We start from the raw sequence: 17,532 nt of genomic DNA, 5'->3' as shown, positions 1-17,532 counted from the left end.
GGGCCGCTCTGGGCTCTTTTCATTGTGAATGCTGAGTAGTGAGTGACTCCCAAGGTAACCTGGCTTTGCCACTATTGTTCCCACTCTGGTGCCAGGAAAGCACCCTGTTCCCTCCCTGGCAGAACTGCCGCGACAGCGACAGAGCCGGGAATTCTCCTTAGAAGCCATAGATGCAGGTTGCATTCCCGAGTGGTAATGTCCAGCGAGTGTCCTCCGTCGGGTGGCCCACAGCCCCTCCTCCGGGCGTGGGGGAGGAGGAGAATCACACGGGACTCCCCTCCTATTTAAAGGTCGCCTGGTCCCTCGGAGGGACCTAGGTCCACGACGGGTCCCTTGGTGCCGCGGTTGGGGACAGACTCCGAGAACGGTTACGCCTCTAGCTGCCCCCCCCCCCCGCCGTTCCTGGACACTTCTCCCGGGTGACCCCAAGGCGACGGCGCATTTGTCACCGTGGGTGACCAAGAGGGGACGGCGGGGGGCGGGCCCCGCGGGGCAGGTGGGCGCGGCCGGCGCTGGCCGCCGCAGCAAGTGGTTGGGCCGTGCGCAGTCCGTCCTGCGCGGCGCCGGCGCGGGTGCCCGGTGCGCGGCGCCCTCCGCTCCTCTGCGCCGCCCGCCCGCCGCGCGCCCATGTCTCTGCCCGTGGTGCTCCCGGGCTCCTGCTGCCCGGTGGCGGGGCTGTCGGGCGGACCTCAGACCGGAGGTCCTGGCGCCGCCACGGCCGCCGCTCAGGAGCCGCCGCTGCCCCCGCTGCGGCCGCGCTGGCCCCGGGGCGCTCTACAGCCTCCAGCTCGGCCCCGCTGCGCCCCCGCCGCCGTGCTGGCCCCGCCGCCCGCGCTCGCGTCCCGCCGCCCCGCCGCGCCCGGCTCCGCGCTGCTACCCGCGCGCCCACTCCTGTCGCTCGGGCTCCTGCAGCTGATCCTGGGCTGCTGCATGGTGGCGCTCAGCTTCGGGGCGCTGTCGCTGAGCAGCTCGCCGCAGGTGAAGAACTCGTGCCCATTCTGGGCCGGCTCCTCGGTGAGTACCGAGAGCACCTCTTTGCGGGGGTCCCATCCTCCGGGCGGTGTGTTGTGGAGGGTCTCTTCCGTTGTTTTTGTTTGACCTCTATTGGGACGCGCAGACCCTAAAGCCACCTGAAGTGTAGGCGACAATGAATGGGGGTGGGGTGTGGGAGGCAAGTGTCAGGAGGGAGTCAAGTAGAAGGGAGAATTGGATTGCACCTGGGCAGTGTCTGTCCCTTGCACGCTAAGGATTTTGTTTCCGTCAAGTTAACATTAAGCACAGTATCAAGCTCTTCGAGAGACTCACATGAGGATGGGCAAAAAAGAATTTGAAACTTTTTTGGCCACTGAATACAGCATTGGCAAAGTAAACTCCAGGACAGGGGTTTTGATATGTTTTCCTCACCGATACACCAACAATACCCATACAGGGTGGGGTACTTCTGGATTGACAGAGTGACAGATTGAAGAGGCGGAAGTGGTTGACGTGTTTTTATTCTTCATTAAGACACACACACACACACACAAATGAAAGAGTATCTGGAGTTGGATGACTGAACCCTGAGGAGCTCTAAGGTAATAGGAGGTTGTCTGTGACTGATGGCTTGTACCTGGTCATTAAAGAAGGGCTCAAACCCTGGGTGAGTTCCTGGAGCCACCAAAGCTGCTCTGCAGAAGTGGATGCTCAAGAAACAGAACCTGTCATTACAAATGCACACCCCAGAGCTCCAGTAGTCGGCAGCTAGCTGGGGATGTCTGCCCTATCCTGGCACCTGGTCCCGCCTCCTTGGCCAATAGGGAATAGGGAAGCCTGGCCTCTGAGAAAAGCGGCTGCCGGTGAGCAAGCATTTGTAGACTGGACGGCTACTCAAACTGTGTCACAACTTTTAAGGCGTCCAGCCTCTTGAGGTTTGCCAGGGGCCTGGGGACTTGGAAACAGGTCCTTGTTCAAGGACTGTGGAGGATGAAGTATGACAAATGACCTTTCTATAAAAGCCATAGAGTGTCTATAGCTTTTTCTATGATTGTCAGTGAGTGCACACATTGTGCTCTACTGGTTAAAACTTATCCAGAATCAAGACTATTTTTTTTTAAAGTGGGAGAACATATTGAACCTAGAGTAATTGTTCGAATGAGAACACGAAGACCACGAGGTTTCTCTGGCCTGCCTAACCCAGAATTTTGTATTACCCGCTATCAATCTATACATCTTCTAAAGACCTTTGCTAAATGGTTCTGTTAGGATCCTTTTGTGCTGTAGTGAGTGAAGCCCAGAACTTAAGTATTAGGTGGACAGAGTTGCACCCTATAGCTCTGACCCTGGATGCTGCTACTATCTTTGTGATCGTTCTAGAATGATTTGAAGTGTGGGGAGTCTGTTGAGTAGGAACCAGACTAATGTCTCCCCCTCCTCCTGCCAGGCTACTCATTCAAATGGTTGCTGCATTTCTTTCCTCTAAGTACCCTGGGCCAGAATCTTGTATGTATTTTATAGATTTACTCTTTGTAAAATCATAATCCTTTGTTCTCTCAAGATAGCTAGTTTATTAAAAAAATATTTTTGAGAGGTCCTAGGGAGACAGCCCAGTCAGTAAAATGTGTGCTGTGTAAACATGGGGACCTGGGTGTGGATCCCTGGAACTCACCCAAAAAAACTGGGTTTGGGGAAAGGGGAGAATGAACCCCAGTGCCTGGGGTGGGGTCAGAAGAAGATGGATACAGTGAATCTTAGCCAAGCGGACGAGACACCCAGTCTCTAAAAATAAGATAAGGTGGAGAGTATACCCAGTGTCGTTCTCTGCCACCACATATGCAGATAGACATACTAACAAGTATTCACAACACACACACACACACACACACACACACACACACACACACACACTGTATTTGCTTTCCTCTAAAATTAAAATCTGAAATGGGTTTGCAATTGTGAATTCTTTCCAAGGTAAGTGGGATTTGATGAGAAGGAGAACAAAGCTCACAAACCGGGATGCACAGGATGGTAAACGGGGATACGTAGGATATGGGGATACGTATCTGGGCTTGCCACTGGCTGGGCTTGTCCTCAGGCACAAGCAAATCAGACCCAAGAAAGAATCTAGGATTTGGACTTGAAAGGGTCACTTCTGTATGCCACAGTCTATGCCTATGTCCCTGGGTCAGTATTCAGACTTGTAACTGCCATTCATTCTTTGTGTATGTGTGACCTGTTCCTAAGGTCGACTTTAGAATTTGCAGATTGTCAACAGAACCAATGGATATTAACTGTGATTTCAGAACAGCTAAGTAGGCTTTAAGCAGCTGTCAGTAGATGCCATCCATTCTTTTGGTGTTTTAGGAAAAAAAATACCACACTTGTATTGGGTTTTAAACTCATGTAGGTGAGACAGCTCTATTTAAAAGCAATCATGTATTAGGAGAAGCATTAGACTTATGCAGACAGTGTATAATAAAACCACAGCCACCCCTATATCCCCAGCCACTGGAACTGTGGTCTCATCTGCACCCCTCCTAGGCTCAGCCACTGGTCTAATGTGTCCTGAAAGACACCAGAGCAAGGAACGTCAAGCAGGAATTAAATCCTTTGTGCTCCCAGTCCATTTAGCAGATTAAAATTGCCATGTTATTTTGAAAATCCCAGTATAACATCCTTGTAATTTCATGTATAAAAATTTCAATGTGTACACACACACACACACACACACACACACAAACACAGAGAGAGAGAGAGAGACAGAGACAGAGACAGAGACAGAAAGAGGGAGGGAGGGAGGTAGGGGGAGGGAGGGAGGGAGGGAGGGAGAGAGAGAGAGAGAGAGAGAGAGAGAGAGAGAGAGAGAGAGAGAGAGAGAAATATTACATATAATTATCAGGAAGGCAGTGTTGCTAAACTGGATGAGCCTTGTAAAATCCTAATCAAAAGAAGTTATTCAGTCCTGAAAGACCTTATGTTGTAACGATCCCATACATATAGAGATGTGTGTGTGAGGAGAGGATTAAGAGATTTCATAAAAGTGACCCTTCCACTTTTAACATTTCATTATGAAAAATAAAATTAAAGTTTTAATGAATGTAGAAGGGAGAACATGTTGACCCATCACCAGTCTCAGGAGCTAGAACATCTGAACATCTGACACCACGCCCCGCTGAGGCACACTGGGTTATTCTAAGGCAAACACAAACGTGCCACTTCAGCCATTAAACACTTGGGTGTACATTTCAAAGAAGGGGCCTGGCCTAATGACACATTACAACAAACTCAGGTGGTTTTATGGAAAATGATGAAAAATTGTGACTTGAGGACTGGAGAAATGGAAACAAAACACAATAACCCAGCTTTATTGAGCTGTAGCCTGCATGCCTGACAAGTTACCATGTAACCAGGACTGTCTGGGGGTTTCCAGAGTTCACTGTGGCACAGCCACCACCAAAACGGGGTTCTCATCACTTTCAGATCTCCTTTCTCTTCCCCTCCCCACCACTCTGTCCAGATACCACAGACTTTCCTACTTTCTGACCCTACACACACACACACACACACACACTTCTATATGTATGGGATCGTTACAACATAAGGTCTTTCAAGACTGAATAACTTCTTTTGATTAGGATATTTACAAGACTCATCCAGTTTAGCAACATTGCCTTCCTGATAATTGTGAAGTGATATTTCACTGTGTAGGCATGCCGTGATTATGTGCATTCAAGAGTTACTTCCTTGCTCCCTCCTTCCTTCTTTCCCTCTTCTTTGCAGATCTGGGGATTGAACTCAGGGCCTGAGGCAAGAGCTCTACCCCTGAGCTACATCCCTGGCCCACTCAGCAGTTCAGTCTGTGTGTGGCCTAGTATTGAGAGGAAGTGGCACACAAGGCAAATGCTACCTGAAATCCATGTGTGAGCACTGAGAATTGTCTCCTCACACTGTGAATGAGTAGCTATGGGCACTTTGCATCGTCAGTGAAACTGGCAAATCTTAATTTGGCTTTTGTAAAACTTTTTGTTTTGTATTTAATGCACAGTTAGGTTCAGGGACATACAATCATGTTGTCAAGCAGCACATTCCAGGGATGTTTTTCCATGTTCACCTCTGGGAGAGGTGTCAGGCCGAGCTGGGGCTTCATCCACTTATCTGAACCCTGAAGAGCTGTTTCATTTGTGTGAGAACATCAGGAATTAAGTACTGTAAGCAACTTTCCCCACATGTTTGAATGAATATTTCAGCAACTTGAAGGGACTATTTTAATGTAATCTTTATTTTTTAAATTATATTTCTTGAGAGAAGAGAGAGACAGAGAGACAGAGACAGAGACAGAGAGACAGACAGAGAAAGAGATATTTAGAGGCAAGTGCCTTTACCTGCTGAGCCATCTCAGTGGCCCCTAATGAAAACTTTCTTATTTGGCCACTGTAGATGTAGCTTAGTGGGTACAGCACCAACCTAGCAAACAAGAGATCCTGGGTTCAATCCCCAGCACTGCCAAACAGCGTTGGTGGAGGCACACTGGTCTGCCATATAATCCAAGCTACTCAGGTAGAAGCTGGTAGATGATCCTAAGCCAAGGATCATCCTTGGCTTAGCCAGCTTGAGGCTCACCTGTGCTATATTAGATGCAGTCTCAGAAAACAAAATGCACTTAGATCTTTTTTGTTGGAGTATGCTGTGATCATTTTCCCCCTTGCCGACCTTGGTTAAGGACTATTATGCCCAACGTTTGCAGTGCCAAGAGATTAGCCAGCTGTCTTTAAACACAGCCCATGGTTTGTAAGTGGCTGAGGGAGTGTCTTGATGTCTGCGTTCAGATTGTGTCGCCCTGGTTCTCGGTTTAGGCATGTGCTTAAGTTAATATTTTGATCCCATTGGGATTGTGGGAGAGGGCACCTGTTGAGCAGAGCTATGTTTCATAGATGAGCAGAGAGTTCTGTTGGGTCGGCCATCTGATTTTTGAACATTGAAATCCCCGGCTTCCTTTGATGCCACGAATTCAGCTTTTCAAATGAGTTATGCTATAGAAAGAGAAGAATCAATATCCCTCTCTCTCTCATATACACTTTTGGGAAAGATAGGCTGTTGAGAAGTTTGATTATTTTCTGCCTATTCACAAGACAAGCGTGCATGCCACATGGCTTCCAGGCATCTGCGTTTAGATGCTGCAGTTTTTGACAAACGAGCAGAACATTTTTGCCTGGAGGCATGTTTGTGGATTAACCAGGGAAAGTAGGGCAGTAGGAGTTTAAGCTTTTGATTTTAATGATTGGTTTCTAAGCTGGAAAATTAAGGGCATTAGCCGCACGTGGTGGGTCACGCTGACTCTGACCTGTCGTCCCTTTACGTCATCAGGAGGAGGAAAGCTCTGTTGTTCCCATGAGCTACAGGGATGATCTACAGGGAGTGAAACAGACGATGATGACTCCGACTGTAATAATCTGGAGATGGCCTGGCATTGGCAATAGGTGCTTGCCTGCACATTCGGGACCCGTTGCATCTTGTGCTGGACGGAAGAATGATGATGGTGTTGTCCTTCTCGGTGGCTGTTCTTTCAGGGAGCGCAGGGGGTGGAAATGTGTTCAGGCTTATGCAGTCATCCTTAAGCAAGCTCATCTTCTGTTTCTGGTATTCATTCATTCACTCATTCATTGACTCTTGTCATTACCAAGTGCCTTCTAGAAGCTGCTTATGGTACTTGAGTGAGGTTTCCCAAGTACAGGCCTCATGGCATAGGCAAGTAGTCAGTAGTAACACTGTGGACTAGTAGAAGCCATGAAAGGCCATCGCTTAGGAACTTCCTGGACTTCCTCCTGACAGAGTCCATCCTCTGCTGCCCAGAGGGAGGTGAAGCCTAGAGTACTCTGTCTCACTCCCTGCCATCTACAGCACCATGCTTAGACAACAGGAGCATCTGTTCTCACCATGCCTCGAGTTTTGAACTCTTAAAGGATTCACCCTCAGAGCCTCATTTCCTGCCACCATTCCAGACACTTCTGACCCTCTGATTCTCCTTCCGCTGTTTGCCCTTCTCCCTTCCATTCAAGGTGTTCCCAAAATGCCTTGGGATTCACTGGGTTTGAAAAGAAGAGGGTTATTGTGTGAAAGTCAACAGGGCGTGGGTCAGGTTCAGGACTGAGGGGCTTGCAGATGTGACTACCTGGACTGAGAGGCACCTAGAACTTGGATTCAGTTTTAGTACTGGGGATTGAGCCACTCAGTGTCTCCCCAGCCTCCTTTTTACCATTTATTTTTGAAACAGAATTTTACTGCCTTGCTCTGCTGGCCTTGAAGCTCCTCTGTAGGCCAGGTAGGCTTTGAACTTGTGATCATCTGGTCTCAGCCTCTGAAAGCATTGGGATTGTACTAGCTCTGCTAGGCTGATCTGAACTTACTTTCCAGTGCCTGCTAAGGAATCCAGTTCACACAAGCTTGCTGGCTGAGCTCTGAATCTCTTTCAAGTGACAATGATTCCTTTAAACAGAGTGTCTTCGAACCCATGACCTTGATATGTCTTCATTTATTTGGGACTTTATTCAATAATGCTCTATAAGCTTTGTTTTTCTCTCCAACAAATCTTAAGTGTTTTTGCCAAATATATTTCAAGGTTATTGATATTCCTTACATACCACATATCTTATTCTTATTTTCAATGATATTTTCTGAAGTTGCTACTATGTAAACAAAATACCACCCCCTAAAAGGAAGAAAGGGAACATGGGTGGTTCTTTTATCTCAGAAGGTTTCATTGGGAAAGACATCTGTTAGTGGGGATCTATTAGAATTGAAAATATGAAGAGCATGCTACTCAGCCACTCCTTTCTTAAGCCTTTGTCCAACAGGAATAAAAGCACACAGCTTTAAAGATACATTCATAAAACCATGAGTGTTTATGGTTGTATTGTTTGCAAGAGTAGAAAGCCGGGACTAGAGTGAACGCCCACAAACATGGAAATGACTGAATACATTAGGCACTTTTGCACAATGGAAGGTTATACTGCTGTCACTCTGAAATGAATTCCAGCTATTTCAGTAGAGTTGACAAGATTCCAATGAAGTCCTTACTGAGATCAGAAAAAGCAGATCTGTCACGATGACACTGTGGAAATCACACCCTTGTGCATATTTGTGTGTGCGCACACACTATTTGCATACACAATAACATTTTAGGGAGAAATTTGTACTTACATAAAATACATTGAATGTACTAACTTGTGAGCATGGAGGAGGAAGGAGGCCAAGGCCGATACAGAAATAGAAAGTATAGCTTAGACACATCTCTGTTTTATGGCTTTTATGTCCCGAGTTGGACACTTCATCTTAATAATACTGTTTTAATGGACAAAAGAGAATGTCCCCGAGAGCTGAACCACAGGGCATTCTGAGACGGTGACACAAATAACAAACATCAATGAATAATTCAAATCATAGTTATTTTCTACCCAAGTGGGCAGTCTGTGTTTTCCTCAAGGCCAGGGACAATTTCAGTCTTGTTTTCACACAAAAACAGTTTGCATTTCCTCAGCAAAGTCCAGTCCCAGCATGGTGATGAGGAGGCAGAGACACACATCTAAGGACACACATGCAGATGTTTGTATGCGTAGATGCACGAGCAAGTGTACACACACCAGAGATGCATGCATATGTACATACAATACATGTTCTCTTGCAAACATGGGCACATGGGTGTGTGCTCATGTAGTCACTAGATATCAGGGGGTTTCTGAAGGATCTGTTGTCATGGCGGGATCAGTCCTTTGTGGGTTTTTGTTTTCTTTTGATTTTGGTTGTTTGAGAACAGGCTGACTTTGGGATCCTCCTGCCTCAGCATCCTGACCCAGCTCAGTGTTAAATCTTTTGCTCTGAAGAGACCCAAGGGTTGTTTCTTTCATTTGACATCTCACAGGAGTCCAGAGTGAGGCCCAGAAACAATGAAGAAACTTAGCCAAGGTCACATGACTGACTCTTTTGAAGCAGAGCAGGAGACCTGAGCCCTAGGCTTCATGAGCTCCAGTTCCAAAGTAGAGAGTCAACACAGCCCACACACTAGGGATGAAGGCAAGCAGAATCCTTTCAGAGTTAATGGAACTGCAAGGACAGAGTGGGGTAGAGAAAAAGGTTATATGAGTGCATGTTGTTCTCTGATAGTGTGGTGCTATGGGCTGATTCCATCTTAGTTGGTGAGCTGGGGTATTGCAGGTGAACCTGTGTGTTAATCTGAACACCCTCACCTGATGTGTAGTTAATAAACAGTAGTCATAGATGTGTGTGTGGGAGGGATTTGGGCAAGGGAGATGCTCCATGAAGGAAACTCCTAGCTGTGCTTGCTGGACACACCCTGTTATACAGGGGAAGTGTGCTCAAGAGGCCACAGGGTGAATGGTCTTGAGAGAGTGATTACTTTGATTCTTCTTTCTGGTGGTTTAGTGAACTGTGCCATCCAAAAGGCTGTGGTGGTTTCCAGTCTGTGTTTTGGCAACATTCTGGTTCATCTTTACCAAGAATTTTTGTGTGTTTTTAATTGAAGCATCGTTTTGCAATTCAAGAGCTTTCTCTCTGTAGTTCCTCTTTGTGGGGTAAATGATCAGTGACTGCCATTTGTTGATAGTCACATGACAGGCACTATGTTAGAGGCCAAGGATTCAGACAGGACAGGAGCTCATGGCAGAGGTGTGGACATTCACATCTCAAAGGATGACCATTGAGTTTTCTTTTAAAAATGTGTGTGTGTGTGTGTGTATGTGTGTGTGTGCATGCATGTGTGTCTGTGTGTCTGTGTGTCTGTGTGTCTGTGTGTCTGTCTGTCTGTCCATGTATGTACATGTGGGTGCCACCTTGCCTGACATAGGTGCAGGAAACTGAAACTGAACTCTAGTCCTCTGTAAGAGCAGCAGGTACTCTAAATTGCTGAGATATATCTCCAACCCCCAAATAGGGAGTTTTTAAGAGAAAAAGAAAGTTGGTATATACAAGGCAGACATATAAAGTGACGAGATTATGGAAGCCTTCTCAGAGGAGGTGACAGGGGCTGTAGGTGGGTATGAGTTCTCAGGCAGCTAGGAGGGCCACTGAGAGGAATGGGTACTGGCCATAAAGAGGGCATGGCAGAAAGTTCTGGAATGTGTAGCCTGGATGGCTGAGGAAGGACAGGATGCTTGGAAATGAGGAGTTTTGTGGTGTGTGTGTGTGTGTGTGTGTGTGTGTGTGTGTGTGTGTGTTCGTGAGAATCTGGAACCCAGGCTGCACGCTTGGACTAGGAGATACTTTCATAGGTTTTGTCTGCCACTTTAGAGTTTACTTGTCCCACGAAGGTACTTATGTACATCACAGACTGAATGTGACTACAGACTGGGTATATGGAATTTGGCCAGAGATACTGATATTTTTAATAACACAAATGAAAGCATACACAGCCAGTAAATATGCTCTGTAATTCTGTAAGACAGCCCAGAATGATTTACTATGACTTATGGAATCAGCAAGAATGGGAGATGTTTAAATAGCACTTTCTGGGTTGATGATGTTGTATTTTTCCTCACAGGTGATACTTTCTGGAATCATTGGATTGACAACTTGGAAAAGGCCCATGATACTGCTGGTATGTACAGATCACGTGACACTACTCAATAACATGAAGCCCATTTAAGTAAACTGTTGAAATTTTTAAACATTGTTGTTTGTTAAAAAAAATAAGTTGACAATAGATACTTTAGAAGTAAATGTTCCTAGCTGGGAGTGGTAGCACACGCCTTTAATCTCAGTATTCAGGAGACAGAGGCAAGCGAATCTCTTGAGTTTGTGGACAGCATGATCTACAGAGCAAGTTACAGGAGAGTCAGAGAGGGCTACACAGAGAAACACTGTCTCAAAAAAACAAACCAAAACAAAAACCCCAAAATAAGTAAATAAATAAATTAGCAGTAAATGTTCCTATAATAATAATGAAAGATGATAATCTTGATAGTTTATGAATAACCACAAACATAATATATATATATTTCTAGTTCCAGAATTATATTCATCCTGAAGATATGTAAAAAAATCTGTTTAGGGCTAAGCAGATGGCTTAGTGGGTAAGAGTACTTGGTGTGCAAGCAACAACACCTGATTTCCAGCATACAATAAAAGCTGGCCATGGTGATATATACCTCCAGCCCCATCACTGAGGAGTGGAGATAGATGGGTCCTGTAACTTAGATGGCCACTGGATCACGTTCAGTAAGAGGTCCTGTTTCAGGTGTTAGGTGGAGAATGATGGAAGAAGACACCTGCCATTTTCCTCTGGTCTCCACATGAGTGTGCACAGATATGAACACACATGACCCCTCCACACAATGTCTCATCACTATGAATACAAAAGTAGAGGGAGCGACATAAAGAATTCACTGCAGCTATTCCCAGCTCTGAACCTCCCACACACTCTGCATCCCTTTTCTTCTTTGTCACAAGCAAACCACATTAACCACAAACATAATACTTTTTGCTAGAATAGTTTGGTTGGTTGGACAACTTTATATTTTTTTTTCCTGAGATTTTGCTACATTGTCTTTTTAGCCCACAAATGTTAATTTTTCTTAATAATGTAGAGTTTTTCAGTTTTCTGTGGTAGAGCTGAAATGAATGTTCCAACATGAACCATTTCCCAGTGTACAATGGCAGGACAAATGATCAGAACCTTCATCCTTTGCTTTTACCTGTTATAGGAGTTTAAGAGATAACAATGGACAGACAGACGGCAGTGAAGTCTGTGTAACTGCCAAGTTTAAAATAGACCAGGAAATTTGATTTGCATTAAAGAGTACATAATATCTTACACATGGTAGCTTTTCTTACTTTTCTTGCATATCTCTTGATATAGGATTTATTTATTTCCAGAAGTCATTTTAGAAATGACTTCATTTTGTTTTATGGGTGGAGGCTAGAAGATGACCTTGGTGTCCTTAAGAACTCTGTCTCCTAGCTGGGCAGTGTTGGGGCACACCTTTAATCCCAGCACTTGGGAGGCTGAGGCAGGCGGATTTCTGAGTTCGAGCCCAGCCTGGTCTACAGAGTGAGTTCCAGGACAGCCAGGGCTACACAGAGAAACCATGTCTCAAAACAACAACAACAACAACAACAATAACAACAACAAAAGAGAATTCTGTCTCCTTTGAGACTGTGTCTGTCACTGAACTCAGAGCTAATCACTTAGGCTAGAGTAGATGGCCAGTGAGAGCCAGGCATCCTGTCTCCCCTTCCCAGCTCATGCCACCATGCTCAGCATCTTTACTTGGGTTCTGGGGACCAAATTCAGGTCCTCATGGCTTACATAACAAGCATTTTACTGGCTGAGCTATCTCTCCAACCCCAAGGGTCATTTCAGACAAACAGGGTAGGTGGTGGGAAGCCACTTACAGTTCCATTCTATGCTGAGATGACATGATGCAGAACAGATGGGTCAGAGTTGTGGGTCCCCACACTGCTTTGAGAATCTTGAGCTCCAACATGTTTTCAGCTCCTCAAGTAGGCAGCATTTTGCAATGCCATCATTTATTGCATTTTGTGAAACGCCTTTAACATAGTGGAAGGGATAAGTCGTCAGTGTAGCAGTTAATATGTTGGAAAGCTGGAGAGGAGGGAAGGTGGTGTTGGGTGAACCCATGGCTCATCGCTGAGGCATGTTTTGCTGCAGCTGTTTGGGATTCGTCTCTGCAGCTTGGATGGATGGTGTTCTGTGTTTGTATTTGGCTTTGCAGTATTGTTGGCTATTTGGTCGGCATTAAAGAATTTTAAAAAGTATTCTTCAGTACTTTATTAATTCTTAATTAATACTTTATTAATACTTAAAGTATTAAGGTGAATGGGGATAAGAAAATCTCCCCTGATGCTTATATTCTAAGATTTTTCAGGTGACAAAAAGAATAGAAGTATGCATCCTAGATGGAGTTCAAGAAAGCCCACACTTGAAGGCATCCATTCTGGGACACTCAATGCTATAGATACAGATACAGATAGAGATACAGATAGAGATACAGATATATATGTCATTGAGCATTAACAAGTATAGGTGAAAATTACATTAATAAAAGTAATTTTTCTTAGCTGCTTTTTACTGTTTTCATCATTGTTTATATATATAGTTTGTTGTAAAGTTATACCCAGTTTAGGGGCCTTGGCATTGGCACGAAGACCTACCTTTGAATATCTAGTACCCACATCCAAAATCTGTGCATGCCCGTGCCTGCCTGTGCCTGTCTGTGCATGCCTCTAATCCAATATTGGGGGCCAGATATAGGCAGATTCTGTGAATTCATTGGCCAATACAGCCTTACCAAAATGATGAGCTTCTTGGTCACTGAGAGACTCTGGTCAAGGCATTACATCAGAGAGTAATAGAGGAAGTCCCCACTGTCCTGCTGTGGCTGCATATGCCTACACTTGGACACATGCACAGACATCCACATACATGTCCACATACATGTCCCACACATATGTGCTGGACACAGAACATACCACACGTGTAACACCCAGGAAAGTTGTAACTAGTGTGTATAGACTGTCTTCTATCCTGCCTTTTCAGATCACTGTAAATTAGTATTAGGTAGTACTGTTTCTGCATGTGTCACTCATTATTCTGAGCAGTCTGCTACTTACTGTATTTCTAGCCCATCATTAACTTTTGTCATATGGCTGGGCATTTGAACTGTTATATTGTAGTGGCAGAATATTGGGTGGAGATTATCATTGTGCCAGCTAGTTTTTGTCAACATGATACAAGCAAATGGTGTCTGGAAAGGGAAATTTAGTTGAGATGATGTCTCCTTCAGATTGTCAGTGGCGTATTTTCTAGTTTGATGATTGGTGAGGGAGGTTTAGCTCACTGTGGGTGGTGCCACCCCTGGGCAGGTGGTCCCGAGTGCTAGAGAAGGCAGGCTTAGTAAGACATGAGGGCCAAACCAGTAAGCAATATTCCTTCATGGGCTCTGCTCCAATTCCTGCTTCCAGGTTCCTACCCTGACTTCCCTCAGTGATAGGGTGTAGACTGAGAGTTGTGAACTGAGATATATGCTTTCATTTCAAGTTGTTTTGGTCAGAGAAACAAAACAACTAGACTAGTTGTAAAATATTAATCAATGTTAATGCAAAGTAAGTGATATTTCAGGACTTGTACTAGACAAGGCTGAGACTTTCAGCTCGTAAGTTAAGTCTCAGTCACTATGCTGCTGAAAACCCTGGGTTCATATGCATCTTAGTAAGACAGCATCATAGCCAGGTGTGGTGATACATGCCTGTAAAACCAGCACGTAGGAGGCTGAGGCAGACCATGGAGAGTTCAAGGCCAGTCTGTACCACACAGAAGACCTCCTGTAAAGAAACAACAACAACACAAACAAACAAACAAAACAGTGGCTGAGAGATGGCAGAGGATTCATTTCCCAACAACCACATCAGGTGGCTCACAACTGCCAGGAACACCAGCTTCAGGGGTCTGATATCCTCTTTGTCTTCTGCAGGCACACATGTGCACACATGTACACATCACACACATGCATGTACCCACACAGGGAGATACACACACACACACACACACACACACGCACACGCACGTAACCATACAGATACACACATACACAAACATACGTGTACCCATACAGAGGTACACACACACACACACACACACACACACACACACACACACGCACACAACCTGCATCAACTATATTATTTTAAGAAATAAAAACAATGCGTGTAGAAAGAAATTGGCAGTGCCTTTCAGTTGTGCCTGACTCTCCCTCTGAGCCCCACAACTCTGCCTTTCGGAGCTTAGTTTTCCTGCATTGAGAAGATAATTTTGTGATACAGGCTCTGCTCTCCCCTCCCACCTTGGGTGTGTATTTCACCCCTCCATCCCTCAATTCCTTTCTGTGTTGCCCAGGCTCCCTCCCTTGCTTCCTGAGTGTTGCAGTGTGCCAGAGACCAATGTAGGGAAGAGGCCTTGTTGCATTGGAGAAGCCAGTGGGCCTTTTGTTGTAGGTTTTTTCAAGACAGGGTCTTATGCACTTCATATGTAACTAAGGCTGGCCTTGTTTTCTGCACTCTCCTGTCTCTGAGCCCCAGTACTGGGATTTCAGGGATGCTTCAGTGCACCTGAGGCATTGTTTTGCAGATCTAGGCTCAGCTGCCTAGGTTTGGCCCCTCCTGGCTTCACCTCCCCTTCACATACCGGGCACTGCCTGCCTTGGTCTTTCTTCCCTTAGCCCAGTGCTTGGCTGCTGCCTTCTTTGGCTCTCAGCTCAGCAGCCACACCCTCAAGAGGCTCTTTCCCTGGCTATTCCAATGACTGCTTCCTGCTCTCCAGAGCCAAGTGTAGTGACCTAGCCCAAGACCATTGAGGCAGTCTGCTCAGCCTGTAGACTGCTTAGTGTTTTGTTTGTCTCCCCAGGAGCCTGCTCACTTACCCTTCCATCTCTAGGGCCAGTTCACTCTTATGCTTCTGTGACTGTGTGGATGTTGGGGCAAGATTGGCGATTGGCCCCCATTCAAAGTCTTGTGAGACCAACTGTCCTTCTTTTCAGTTGTGTCCACACTGGCCGGAACACATGATCGTTCCTTTGTAAGGGGCAGGCCTTTCGTGTGCCCTCTTCTGATTGTGACTGCGATTACTTCAGGTTGTTAATCAGCTTGAACAAAGGAGGCCAGTTTGCACCAGTTCCTTCAGACTCAGGTTTTCATGGAAACCCAGACCTTCGTTCATTGGCTACTCTTCTTATATCAGCAGATCCCTCACGTATCCAGGACAAAGACTGTGCTGGAGAATAGGTTTTAAATACTTGTGGTTGCCACTAGGGTAAAGCCTTTCTGTAGTAGTCTAGGGTGAGTATTTTGCACAAAAGACTAACGTTTTCCACGTTTAAAGTATATTCTTATTTTTTCTGCTGCTTATTCCTTTTCTTATTTTAACAAAATGTTTTGAAACTGTTTTAAAAATCAGACTCTGTTCTAGAAATGACCCCCCAAAATTGTCATGGGCAGTTACCTCAGTTAGTAAATGGAATTGTCTAAATTACATGTTTTTCCTTGGTGGTTCGTTAGTAAGAATCACCGCTATGCGCATCCAGCTGCCCGCTATAGTTTTGGTTGCTTATGAAGTGGCAATTGGAACTGTTGCTACTTTCTTGTCAGTTTGGAATAGTTGGGGCGCAGATGACCTTCACACTGGTAGAAGGGAAGCTCTGTTCATTGATGGAACAAATGAAGGCTCAGGGCCAGGGAGATGGTTTGAGCCTGATGACCTGACTTGATCTCCAAGATCATATGGTAGAAGGAAAGAACAGACTCTTACAGTTACCCTCAGAGCCCCACATGCATGCTGTGGCATGACCCCCATAACCAAACAAACCAACACATGTATGTCTTGGGTCCCATGTAGTTATTTCATTTGATTTGAACAGGTCTTATTATATAACCCTGATGGCCTTGGAACTCACCGTGTAGACTGGGTGGCTTTGAACCCACAGAGATCTGCCTGCTTCTGCCTTCTGTGTGCTGGGATTAAAGGCCTGTGCCACCATGCTCATCGGGTTCCATTAGTTGATTCTTATTTGTAGGTGTCCTAGGTTATACCTCACAGCAACGATAAGAAATGCTAACCACAGTGGCTATTTAAAAATGATCCATTGATAATTCCAACTTTGTTATTAGAGTGGTTAGAACAAAATGACTTAAAGTATGCATTCCTCCCTTCTTTTCCTCTACATAAAGAGGTGGCTCTGTTCCACAGCCCTTCGAGACCCAGGGGCCTTTCATCTGTTGTGAGAATCATGGGAGACTTACATACTTGGTTTGAGGACTAATCTCCAAGATTGGTTAGCTATCGAGTCACGCTTCCTGATGACCTGAAGAACTGGAATCCAAACCATCACGTGCATTTGAGGATCCTCTGCATGGGAATGACAGGGGCTCTTTGGCCCTGTGTAGGCTCGCGCATTCAAAGACGTTTCGTGGCTGACCATAATTTGGAATGAGGCCTTATTATTTCACAGTGCATGAGACCTAGGTTTAATGCTGACACATTACCACTAATTATTAGGTACCCATGAGGCAATCTTTTAATTTATGTGTCTGTGAAATAGGTGTTTTAATTCAGAACAATATTTTGAATCCTTCCTACTGTACTATTAGAGATTTCCAGAACCCTCTCTAGTTATTTTGATGATATTTTAATTTCAGATGGGCATTGTAAGCTCCCTTTGTATAAGTTGTAACTCACTGACCATACACTCTCTGTCATTTGCTTGCTCTCTTTTCCTTTCCTCTTTCCTCCTTCCTTCCTTCCTTCCTTCCTTCCTTCCTTCCTTCCTTCCTTCCTTCCTTCCTTCCTTCTTGTTGTTTTGAGGTAGAGCATCATGTATCCCAAGCTGGCCTCGAAGTAGCTATGTAACCAAAGATGACTTTAAACTTCTGATCCTTCTGCCCACACTTTCTGGATCCTAGGACTATAGACATGTACTTTCATGCATGGCTTTATTTGGTGCTGGACATTGAATCTAGGTCCCTTGAATACTAGGG

General features: G+C 45.3%; 1 protein-coding gene across 1 annotated transcript in view; it reads left to right on the top strand.

The window, feature by feature from the left end:
- The first annotated feature begins 531 nt into the window (after positions 1-531).
- Entrep1 (endosomal transmembrane epsin interactor 1) overlaps positions 532-17,532 on the top strand; it is a 55,367-nt gene continuing 38,366 nt past the window's right edge. The window contains exons 1-2 of the mRNA XM_034524682.2: positions 532-1,014; positions 10,526-10,582. Coding sequence (XP_034380573.1) covers positions 628-1,014; positions 10,526-10,582 — 444 coding nt within the window. The 5' untranslated portion in view covers positions 532-627. The remainder of the gene's footprint in view (positions 1,015-10,525; positions 10,583-17,532) is intronic.

Source organism: Arvicanthis niloticus, chromosome 1, assembly GCF_011762505.2.
Source record: "Arvicanthis niloticus isolate mArvNil1 chromosome 1, mArvNil1.pat.X, whole genome shotgun sequence".
Classification (NCBI taxonomy): Eukaryota; Metazoa; Chordata; class Mammalia; order Rodentia; family Muridae; genus Arvicanthis; species Arvicanthis niloticus.
This window is presented reverse-complemented; position numbering and strand designations above follow the sequence as displayed.